Source organism: Amblyraja radiata, chromosome 20 (genome assembly GCF_010909765.2).
Source record: "Amblyraja radiata isolate CabotCenter1 chromosome 20, sAmbRad1.1.pri, whole genome shotgun sequence".
Taxonomy (NCBI): domain Eukaryota; kingdom Metazoa; phylum Chordata; class Chondrichthyes; order Rajiformes; family Rajidae; genus Amblyraja; species Amblyraja radiata.
The window spans coordinates 30,042,367-30,055,288 of record NC_045975.1 but is presented as its reverse complement, the minus strand read 5'-3'; the positions used below and the strand labels follow the sequence as shown (position 1 = coordinate 30,055,288).

Here is a 12,922-nt window from a genome sequence, read left to right as displayed (position 1 = left end):
AAATATTTGTCCAGCTCACCACACCTTTGTAATTGACAGCAACAGAGCCATGTGAAAGAAATGCCTCCAAATCACTGCAGAGCTTTTGTCTGCTAGCAGGTCTCAGTCAGGGCAAACATGGTCTCATAATGCTAGGAGTAATAGCTCTGATGTTATGGAGACTGTGGGAAGGCAGGGGCCGGTAGAAGGAGAGTCAAAAGAAACTGTACAGGGCACAAAGATCCCGGTGAATTTAATGCCTGGGCATGTCATAATTTTTCTGCCCCCGATTTACACCGCGATTGACAGGCACCCGGCTGCCGATAGGAAACTCAACCACAGAGGGATGCATCAAGAACCTGCTGAAGGGAACCAGAAAACATTGGTGATAGCTGGGAGTGGGTGTGGATGTATGGTGGATGCGGAATCAGCATTATCCACCAGAATTATCCACAGCATTAAATTGTGGGATTGCTGTGCACGCTCTAAGTGGTGCGGGAAAAATAGTGCAATAACAGAATAAACAAAGGAGGTAGGGTTAAGAGTAAATGTGCATGACAGCACCTACAGGAAGGGGTGTACAAGAGTCAGGGGCCTAGAGTCAGGAGTGGGTCAGGAGTTTGATAGCAATGGCGAATAAACTGTTTGTAAGCTTCTGTTGGGTGACAGGGGTTATGGGGAGAAGGCAGGAGAATGGGGTTGAGATGGAAAGATAGATTATTGTTGATTGAATGGCGGAGTAGACTTGTTGGGCCGAATGGCCTAATTCTACTCCTACAACTTATGAACTTATGTAGCTTCTCTCAGAAGGGATATAAAATGGAATGGGCGGGCAAGCAGACATCATTGACGTTACTGCCTGCCTTCCTGAGGCAATGTACCACGAAGATGAAGTGGACGGGAGGAAATGATGAGCCTATGATTAACTGGGCTCTCTTCATCACTCTTTGCAGGATCAGGCATTCAAGAACAGAGACAATGCCATAGCCGAGATGCAGCCTGTCCAAATACTTTCTGTAGCACATCTGTAGAAGTTTAAGAGAATCCTTGTAGTCAAGCCAAATCTTCTCAGGTGCCTCAGAAAGTAGATATGCTGATGTGCTGTATTGATCACCGCATCAATGTGAAGGGACCAGGTTAGGTTGCTGGTGATATGGATGCCTTGGCATTTGAAGCTGTCAACCAGTCCTACAGTGGTTCCTTTAATTAAGTCAGGGCTGGTTTCATCGCAACAGTCTTTGGCTGTACTTGCTCATGCCAACCAAAATACCCAATCTGCATTAGCCCTACCTGCCTACATTTGGCTGATATCCCTCTAAACATTTCCTATCCATGTACCTATCCAAATGTCTTTTGTTAGAACTTTCCTTTGTGTAACTGGCATTCATCTTTGGCAACGTAGGATTTTAACTATCAATAGTACACATCAGTTTGAGAATCGCAAAATAGACACCAAATTAGTCTTTGGTACAAGATGTATCAAAGACTAATTTGGAGTCTATTTTGCGAACTATCGTGCGTCTCTGGGCAGTTCTCCAATCACAGCCTGGATCACTTTCACCCAACTCTCCCCAATCATTAGCATCATCTCAGGGAAACCTCTGCCTGCACCCTGCTGTCCATTCATACATGTCTATCGCACTCTCCCTCCGACTTTACAATGCTGAACACCAAGAATGAGGGGCACCCAGATAAGGCCAGGTCTACATCGGCGCAAACTTACACCAAACATTTTAAGGTATGCCCAATCCCAAAGCAACATTTCTGTCATTATAATGAATTAAACAAAAACACCTCTTTGAGACCTACATTCTACTTCTGAATCTTGAATGCATATTTACAAAGCTTGAGCTTATGCAATGAAAGCTACTATAATTGCTCTGTATTTCACGATTTTACACATAGAGGGATATTGGCATGCATGGGCAAGTTTCCATGCTGCATGACTATGACTCTAAGCCTGTCATTGAAAAAGGATGATTCACTCACTTTGAATTTAATTATCATGCACAAGAACATAAAAAGGCATATCATTTGAGTTCAGCACTCTAATTCTTCGGTTCCCGCTAGTTTTTACTTTACAATTTAAGGTCTGCTTTACTCTTAGCAGGTAAAGCAGACCAATTCCAAAAGACATGGTCTACGTTTATGGACCTATTACAAGCATGAGGTGCAATAGTAATTAAAAAAAAAATAAAAAAATATATGGTATCAGGACCTGGCTATGGGAGGTAAAACAACAAAAACAGACTTGGTTGGTAGTCCCCTTTCTGCGGAGTTTAATGTTATGTTATAATAGAGCGATTGTCCCTACTTTCTTTTTCTTTCTTTTCTAGGGTCTACTTTCTTACTTTACTTCCTTCTCTAACTTCTTTTCTAAGGGGCTTTCTTTTCCCAACACTCTCTTGCACTTCACGACTCTTGCGCACTTTCTTTACTTTCCTTACTTCTATCTTTTTCTTAAAGCTCAAAAAAATGAAGCGGTACAAAAAATGTATTAAGATATATGTGTTGTGTATTATTGTAATTTACCGTACTAATAAAAATAATTTTAAAAAAAAAACAATTTAAGGTAATAAGATTCCAGGAAATGTTGGTAGAAATTGCAAGTGGAAGGAACGGCATAGATTTTAATGTTGACATGTTAATCATGCTCTTTGATGCAATTCATGTCCAAATAGATTCAGTATGGAGCCTCTTGGTTTCACTTCAGTACCTAACTGAAGGAGGCATAGAGTTCAGATGACAGAGTGAATTAAGGCCCCATCTAACTCCTCCATTGTTTCAGGAACATTTATCAGGCTTCTGGTACTTCCATAACCTAGAGTACTGTCCAATTCATTCTCTTCCCCATTGTGGACATTGGACTTTGGATGGGAACTGGTGCATTACAATGCTGAGAACTATATTCTGCATGCTGTATCTTCCCCTATGTTCTACCTATTGTATTTCAGTATGACTTGATTGATGTACCAAAGTACGTGACAATAATAAACCTAAACATAATTAGAGATGCCCTCGTTATTATTTAAAAACAATAGCAAATCGTCTCAGTATTCCAACTGGCATTCGCCCATTACTATTTCAACAGGCAAAAAGCATGAGCTTAATTGACCAAGTACTATTATTTGTAACTATACATTCAAAGATATTGGGCATAGAAAGCTGTACTCCTTCTCCAGCAATCTGATGGCAGCTCAAATCCACTGCCATGGGTAGAGACAGATATTGAAAGAGGAGGACAACACACAGTTGCTGCATAAGTACTTTTACTGCAAGTGTAGAGGTTGAATTCTTACCTCTGGGTGTCTTGAAAGTAAGTAGCATGCTATTTAAATACAAGTTTAGAGTCCTTATCAAATTAGATGGGAGCTCATGAAAGATCCCTAGTTTAGACAAACAGGTTTCAATCACCATCTGATGAGCATTAATTCATTAATGGATTCCTAATGCAGATCAGGCAGTAGCAATAATTGAATGCTCTCTCCTTAATTAGGAGGATGACTTATTTAACCATTCAAGAGGAGGCCAACTTTCAGCAATAAGTCACCAATGTCGATCACATTACTGAACTCTGCAAGGTACAGATGGCAGGCCGAGACAGTCAATTCTCAGAATAACAAGCAGTAGAAGCATTTGTACAGAACAATATCAAGTAACGTTTAAGTTTCTGTCTGAGTCAAATCAATCTCTTGCATTGTGCTTGGCCATTACCTTGAGAAGGAGAAGAGTTGGAGGAACAGAGTGGAGCAAAGGAAGCCCAAGAATGCTGACGGACTTAGTCACCAGCCAGAGAACAGGAGGACAGGAGATAAAAAGAAGGAAGGCAACCATTACTTATAGAAGAAAGAATAAAAAAACATTTTCTTCATACCTGGCCAGAAGGAAATGCTTTTTTTGCACTTCAATCCATTCGTTTCTTACCATTACAGAATTTGAAATGAGAAAGCATAAAAGAGACAAATCAAGAAACAATTATCAATACATTGGGACCTTCCACTGGGGTTCTACAGGAGTGAACCCACTTTTCATGCATTTTCAGTAAATAATGCCTTAAGATTTTAATAATATTCTTATTGTCGTGGGAGTATGTCACCAGCACAAAACTGTCTATGATGAGTGTCCGATTAAGACAATTAATTTTGGAGACCAAATTATGGTTTTCAAAATGACAGAAGCTTGATGTGGGAATGGAAAATATTTCATATTTCAAGAACAATATGTGGGGTAGAGGGAGGATGGGAGGGGAGGGGGTCGAGAGGAGAATCAATTGTCAACAAACTCTTGATAGGCATGATCTACAAGCTTTTGCAGGTCCACTGTCCAAAATGTTGGGATGGAGAAGGTGTGGCATTGATTCAATGACATCTTTCTCAGGCAGGGAAAGAGTGGAAGAATGAGGATATTACAATTACAATTATACTTATTCGGTAATTATACTTACTGAATAGTGAAAGGCCTGGCTAGAGTGAATGTGGAGAGGATGTTTCCACTAGTGGGAGAGTCTAGGACCAGGGGCCATAGCCTCAGAATAAAAGGATGTTCCTTTATAAAGGAGATGAGGAGGAATTTATTCAGTCAGTGGGTGGTGAATCAGTGGAATTCATTGCCATAGATGGCTGTAGAGGCCGTCAATGGATATTTCTAAGGCAGAGATTGACATATTCATGATGAGTAGGGGTGTCAGGGACTATGGGGAGAAGGCAGGAGAATGTGGTTGTGAGGGAAAGATAGATCAGCCATGATTGAATAGCGGAGTAGAATTGATGGGCCGAATGGCCTAATGCTGCTCCTAGAACTTATGAACTTAAAACGCATTTCAAAGCCCAATCAAATATGGCTGTAATTTTTTAGCAAGTAGAGCTCTTGAGCTTTGCTGCTACAGGTAATAATTTCCTGTTGTGGTCCTTCACAGCAGTCAGTATTTGTACGTAACAACGACACACACACATACAAAGACAGACACAATGCACTGCATTTGAACTTCTAGAAATGGAGCATGCATGGTTCTGGTTGTTGAAACTTGCAGTATCTACAGCTAATCACCACAACACTGCTTGCAAGGGACATCACAGCACTGAAAGCTCGTGGGTTAAAAATAACACAAGCATTTCTACAACTACAGCCTATGAAAGCTGGTAACTTACCAGTTGTTTTCAACATCTTTGCTTTTCCTGTATACTTGCAGAAGTGGGAGAGAGGTTACAGGCAGAGGTGACACAGATGGAGAGAGACAGGAAAAGTCAGAAAATTTCGACCTTGAACATATTCAAGATTATAACAACACACCATCCATTTTAGTCACCTGGAGTTCCATGGTGATACAAAACAACAGGAAGATCATCGTGGAGACCAGGGTTACAATTAGAGGAGTGACGCTAGCATGATGGGGCAAGCAGGAAACGTAATGTCATGGCAGGGATGGGGGGGAAGAGTTGGCGAGAATGTTGTGGTTTGCAAGCAAGGTCAACTGACCAAATGGAAGGGATGGGGAAGAGAAAATTGATGGTCATGGTTCCAAGGTGAGGGTAGGAATGGGGAGGGGTGAGACAGAGAGTGGGTGGGAATAAAGTGAGACCACTGCCCAACAGTGCTCCTCACATCTTTCTCCATTTGCATAAACACCAGGTTTATCCTTTTACAGTATATGCAGATGCTAGATAAAAATCTGGAGCAATAAACAAACTGCCGGAGGATTTCAATGGGTCAAGCAGCATCTGTGGAGCGAAATGTATGGTGGATGGGAATAGAACATTGAAGTTTTGAGTTGACTGCAGCCCAGAGGAAAGGTCTCGACCCGAAATGTTGGCTGTCCATTTCCCTCCACAGAAGCTGCCTGACCCACTGAGTTCCGCCAGCAATTTGTATTTGCTCCAATTGTGACAATGTTGGTGCCAAATGTAGCTTCTGATAACGTTGATGAGGATGGGGATTTCGTTCATCTAAAACATCTCCTTACTACAAACCTACCGACTCTCACAGTTACAGTATATCGACTGCACTTCATCCGACCCTGCCTCTTGCAAAGATGCTATTCCCAATTCTCAATTCCTATGTCTCTGCCGCATCTACTCCCAAGGTACGGCTTTTCATTTGAGGACATCTGAGATGTCCACATTCTTTAGTTAATGTGGTCCTCCCCCCCCCCCCCCCCCCCCCCCCGGTATCATAGATGGATCCCCCATCCACATCTCTTCTGTGTCCCAGAGTTCTACTCTTGCTCCAGAGACGTATTAATGATAGAGTTCCCATGGACCACACCTTTCATCCCACCAGCCACCACATCCCACACATTGTCCTCCTACATTTCCGTCACCTCCAACGTGATGCCACCACTAATCACATCTTCCCATCTCCACCCCTTTCCACCAACCACTGGACTGCTCTCTCTGCAAATACTTGGTTCACACGACCCATCCCACCCAAACCACCCCCTCTACAGGTACTTTCCTCTGAAACAACTCCACTCCCTCTTGCTTATTTAATTTTCATTTACATATACCTCTGGTCATTGTTTTCGCTATCTATGTGCACACTTTGATTGATCTGCCTTGACATCTAATTGTATTTTCACCCCACCATGCTTCCTGATAAATTATTTCTTTCTTCCTTGTCCGCTATTTACCTTCACTGAAGAATTACCACCTTTAGATTTTAGACTTTAGAGATACTGCGTGGAAACAGGCTCATCGGCCCACTGAGTCCATGCTGACCAGCGATCACCCCGTACACTAGGTAGGCCCCCCTCGGTCATGACTGAACATACAGACTCTGCACAGACAGCATCCTTAGTCAGGATGGAACTCAGGACTCAGGCTCAGTAAGGCAGCAACTCTACCGCTATGCTATCGTGCCGCCTGCTATCCTATCAACTCTATTTCCCTCAGGTGCCCTTGCAACCGTTCCAAAATGGGGGGTCAGTTAAATAGTTGGTTTTTAAATGCAAATATTTTACATTTTTATCAAAAAGTTAATTGCCAACATTCCCCAGCTCCATCACTCCATGCTACACTTGGATAAAACCCATTATATTCCACACCGATAAGCCTTTCACAGCAAAACTTGTAAAGCACATAACTGGATTGTAAGAATGAATTACAAGGCCATTTGTTTTATGATCCTTACTGATGCAATATCAGAAGGATTAGCTGCACACAAGTGTACAGTCTCATCAACTACGTTCTAGTTTTTACAAACAATGGCCTTTTCATCTTCAGCATCTTAACAAAGTTGCAATTAGTAGGGATTATGCTCAAAATCCCTTCAGTTATCAGTAAAGATCTAAGTAACTGCATTAGCTTTCTTCGGGCATTTTGCTGATAGTTTGGCATGGTACATTCCTAATCCAGTACTGCTTCATCAATGCTGTGGAAAATGGTTCAATATCGACTGTAACCAAGTACTTAGTGCAAATTTGATCTGCTTTCTCCACTTTTGGCTCTATATCCTTATCAGTGGACAGGTAAGCAGTTTGTTGTCATGCTTCCCTTTTTAATATTAAACTCTGGATTCTTCATCTTGTAGCTTTAAATAAGCTATTTATCTCGTTAAAAATATAGCGTTTATTCATTTAATTAAGCAGAATTTAACTGAAATTCAGAACTCTGAAAACAACCCAGATAGGTGAGTAGATAAAAGAAAGCATATTTTCCCCTTTACTTTCACTTTTTGATATATTAACATACAAACTGAAGAAATATGAAGAGCAGAGACCTGCTTTAACATTCTATGTCATGGCTGATCATCTGATTCAAACCAGCGATCCCTCAGTATTCTTGTGTTCTTTGATTCTATTTGACTTCAAAAGTCTCTCCACACGACTACTTAAGGGCCTGTCCCACTTGGGCGTCATTTGCGCATCACGCAGGTGGCGCGTGAAGATTTTGTGAATCACAAAATCATGGGGCGCCGTGCGTGCCCGCGCGTCACTGCCTACGTCACCACGTTTCACCACGTGTCATGCGCTCGTCACCTGCGTGTCAGGAATGCCAAACTCAATCACAAACGGCGGATTGAGGAGCACTTCCATAACAACTCTGACCCCAGGCGCATGTGGCAAGGAATCAAATCCCTTGCCGATTACCATAAAGTTAACACCCCTCCCCCAGACAACGCCACCCTTCCTGACGAGCTAAACCATTTCTATGCTCGCTTTGACCGGGACAACAAAACCCCAGCCATCAAAGTTGCTCCACCCCCGAATGAACAACCCCTCAGTCTCTCCACCTCTGCTGTACAAGATGCACTGAGCAAGGTGAATGAGGGCAAAGCTGCCGGCCCCGATGGCATCCCTGGCCGGGTGCTTAGGGCATGTGCTGGACAACTATCCCCAGTCTTCACCGACATTTTCAATCTGTCACTGGCCCAGGGTGTTGTCCCCACTTGCCTCAAGACATCAACCATTGTGCCAGTGCCCAAACAGTCAGCCACAGGGAGTCTCAACGGTTTCCGCCCAGTGACACTCACCCCTGTCATTGCTAAGTGCTTTGAGCGGCTGATCTTGGCTCACCTCAAAGCCAGCCTCCCCCCCACACTGGACCCCCATCAGTTTGCCTACCGGGCCAACAGGTCTACAGAGGACGCCATATCAGCGGCCCTACACTCTGCCCTGACCCACCTGTACAACAACAACTCCTACATCAGGTTGCTGTTCATTGATTTCAGCTCTGCCTTTAACACTGTCATCCCCGCCAGCTTGATCACCAAACTCAGCGGACTTGGCATCTCCACCTCCCTCTGCAACTGGACACTGGATTTCCTCACCAACAGACCACAGTCTGTCAGGGTCAACAACCTCACCTCCTCCACTATAACACTGAACACTGGCGTGCCACAGGGCTGTGTGCTCAGCCCTCTCCTCTACTCCCTCTTCACCCATGACTGCATCCCTAAGTACGGATCCAACGCCATCATTAAGTTTGCTGACGACACCACGGTGGTAGGACTGATCAGTGACAACGATGAGTCAGCCTACAGAGAGGAGGTCCAGCACCTGACAACCTGGTGTGCCAACAATAACCTCGTCCTCAACTCCAAGAAGACGAAGGAAATTATTGTTGACTTCAAGAAGGTCAGAGGAGACAGTCATACCCCCATCCATATAAACGGGACTGAGGAGGAGCGCGTCTCCAGCTACAAATTCCTCGGGGTACATATCTCGGAGGATTTGTCCTGGTCCCTCAACACCTCCAAGCTGATCAAAAAGGCACAGCAGCGCCTTTACTTCCTGAGGAGGCTCAAGAAAGCCCACCTGTCCCCCCAGATCCTGACCAACTTCTACCGCTGTACCATCGAGAGCATCCTGACCGCCTGCTTCACGGTATGGTACAGCAGCTGCACTGTTGCGGACAGGAAGGCACTACAACGGGTGGTGAAAACCGCGCAGTACATCATCGGTGCCCCGCTCCCAGCCATGGATGCCCTCCACCAAAATGGTGTCTGAGACGGGCTGGGAAGATCATTAAAGACCCCTCCCACCCCAACCATGGACTGTTTGCCCTCCTCCCATCAGGGAGGCGGTACAGGAGCCTCAGGTCTCGTACCAGTAGGATGAGGAACAGCTTCTACAGTTATACCATCACATTGCTGAACTCAGAGTCCCGCCGATAGATTTCTCCGGTCCCTCCGTCCCCATTGTTTAATTATTCTGTATTTTTGATTATTCTGTATCTTCTTTTTTTTTAATTTCTATATTGCACTACTACGGACTGACGCAAAACTGCATTTCGTTGTACCCATACTCAGTATTTATGCAATTACATTAAAGTTGAATTGAATTGAAAAAAAATAAAAAAATGTTGCGTTGTGCGTCGTGACGCGTAAATGATGTCGCGTAAATGATGTCGCGCAAATAACGCCCAAGTGGGACATGCCCTTTAATGTCTCAGACACAGAATTCCAAAGACTCACTATAAGCTGAATGAAGAAACCTCTTCACAACTCATTCCTATATGGTCAACTCATTACCTCAAGACTGTGGTCACTGAGAATGATGGTCTAGCCACGGGCAATGTCCTCTCCACAGAAACTCTTTCAAGGAGAAGAGCAATCTGATAACATCTTTCATCATTTCATGGCATATCATACTAAATGGCAAGTGCTTTCTTTAAAATCAAGTCTATGATTTCACAGTTTAAGAATAAGGGGCAGGCCATTTAGGACTGAGGTGAGGAAAACATTGTTCACCCAGAGAGTTATGAATCTGTGGAATTCTCTGCCACTGAAGGCAGTGGAGGCCAATAAACTGGATGTTTTCAAGAGAGAGTTAGATATAGCTCTTAGGACTAACTGAATCATGGGATATGGGGAGAAAGCAGGAACGGGGTACTGATTTTGGATGATCAGCCATGATCATATTGAAATAAAGTGCTGGTTCGAAGGGCCGAATGTCCTACTCCTACAACTATTTTCTATGTTTCTATGTTTCATGCCTTCATATTATAATATTAAAATTCTTGCCTCTGATTTCGAAGATCTAGCAGATTTCTTAATCCTGAGATATAACCCCAAACATAATAGGGCCACCTTTGATGTGTGTGCCATTAGAGGTCAAGGCCTTATGCTTTGGACAGGTTCACTAGGCTTTCTACCTTAAAATCCCACCACTTTTCCATCTTTCTTTCCTCCTGTGAAGCATCCTAAACCTAACAAAATTTGGGGTGTCTTTATTGTGCTTGACAGCACACTTATGAAATGACTTGAGACATTTTTTCCATAATAAGCATGCAGTATAAATGGAAATTATTAGTGCATGCATAATGCAGAAGATAAATCTTCTTCTATGGTGGTTAAGAAATTGACATTTCTAACCATTGCAAGGAATTACTTTTAGATGAAACAATTTACAGTTGGATAATATTAAGGAAGATTTTCAATTTGCGGTCTGTGTTATACTGTATTGAAGAATCACTGTGCATTGGAGCAAGAGTACGGTTTTACTTTCCACTGTTGTTTGTTTCTCTCTCCTACCTGATAAATCATATCCATCAATATTTTCATTTTTCTTGTCCTCCTTATCAACAACGTGTTCATATGTGATGTTCGGCACATTCAGTGTTTTCTCAGAATTCAGTCCATTGTCTTTGTCAGACTTCATTTTCTTTTTTTTAACCTGGAAAACGCCAAGCTTAGTTTAGTTTAGTTTAGTTTAAAGACACCGCGCGGAAACAGGCCCTTCGGCTCACCGAGTCCGCGCTGACAGCGATCCCCGCACATTAACACTACCCTACACACACTAGGGATAATTTACACATACACCAAGCCAATTAACCTTCATACCTGTCCGTCTTTGGAGATAGTTGAAGCATTCAACAATTTCACTCAAGTCTCACAAAGGCTTCACAAGGCTTGCACACCCAAGATGAGAAGTTCAGGACCAGCTCACTCCAGCTTACTCCAGCTCATGTGCATAAGTGCATAAGACTTATTGCACCTTTGTGAGACAAAATTAGTGATCAGATTCATCTGGATAATAGTTGACGTCGATTCGCAGAGCTCAGAAAGAGGCCTTTCAGTCTAGCAAGTCCATGCCTATCAACCAATCCACGTTTACTCCAATCCTACGCAAACTCCATGTTTAGACACAAAGTGCTGGAGTAACCCGGCAGGTCTGGCAGCAAGTCTGGATAAAATGGATAGGGGACGTTAAGGTTCAGGACACTTCTTCAGTCTGAATCATTGAGTTACTCCAGCACTTTGTGTTTATTTTTTGTAAACCTTCCTGTTTTTCCCCCGCTCTCCCTAGTATAATCAGTCTGAAGAAGGGTCCCGACCCGAAACTCCTGCATTTTGCATCCTGTGAAATTAATTCAATTTTTGTTTTCCTCGCAGTCTCATCCATTCCCACTAAACTATACTTCTCACCTGCACACTCGGTGCAATTTACCTATCCAACCCACATGTCTTTGGGATGTGGGAGGAAACCAGAGCACCCATAGGAAACCCACATGGTCACAGGTGGAATGTACAAACTCCACACATTCAGCACTGGAGATCAGGACTGAATCCAGATCACTGGGTCTGTGCAGCAGCAGCTCTACTAGCTCTGCTACTGAGCCAACTCAAAGAGAGGGATCACAAAAGGGAGATGCAGGAAAGCAGAAATGCAAAAATTAGGAAAGATGATATTTAACAAAAATAAAGACAACGAAAGATTGTTATTACCACCAGTTTCTTCGATTTTGGACTTGAAGATGGAACATAAAATTTGCTAGGTGCTCGAACATACATCTTCCATGTGGCAGAATCGTGGTTTTCTGCTGCGTAGCACCTCCATGATGTCTAAACGGAATGAAACCAATAAGTTCATAAGTTCGAGGAACAGATCTAGGCCATACGGCCCATCAAGTCTACTCCGCCATTCATTCATGGCTGATCTATTTTTCCCTCTCAACCCCATTCTCCTGCCTTTTCCCCATAACCCCTGAACACCATGCTAGTCGAGAATCTGTCAATCTCCACCTTAAAAATATCCATTGACGGCCTCCACAGGTATATGTATATGTATTTTTGTAAGGTGTCCTTGAGACTCTTGAAAGGCGCCCATAAATAAAATGTATTATTATTATTATTATTATATGTGGCTATGAATTCCACAGATTCACCACCCTCTGACTAAAGAAATTCCTCCTCATCTCCTTTCTAAAGGTACGTCCTTTTATTCTGAGGCTATGTCCTCTAGTCCTGGACTCTCCCACTAGTGGAAAAATCCTCTCCACATTCACTCTATCCAGGCCTTTCACTATTCACTTTAAGGCTGATTAAACTCTTTTTTTAAAACAAGAGCTAAATATTTATCTTGAATTAGTAACTGAGTAAAGGCATGATTGTAATCATGATGAGGATCTCATGAAAGATCCTGAAACGTTAATTCTATTTCTTTCTGTGTTTTTGCTGCTTGAATTGATGAGGATTTCCTACATTTTATATATTTCATTGCAATGAG

At 42.9% G+C, this 12,922-nt stretch overlaps 1 protein-coding gene across 1 annotated transcript in view; it reads right to left on the bottom strand.

Annotated features, from left to right (window-relative positions):
- Window positions 1-12,922, bottom strand: part of kcnq1 (potassium voltage-gated channel subfamily Q member 1) — a 654,391-nt gene that overhangs the window by 439,725 nt on the left and 201,744 nt on the right. Inside the window, exons 10-11 of the mRNA XM_033039179.1 lie at window positions 12,142-12,258; window positions 10,948-11,089 (exon numbers count right to left, since the gene is read on the bottom strand). Of these exons, the coding sequence (XP_032895070.1) occupies window positions 10,948-11,089; window positions 12,142-12,258 (259 nt within the window). The remainder of the gene's footprint in view (window positions 1-10,947; window positions 11,090-12,141; window positions 12,259-12,922) is intronic.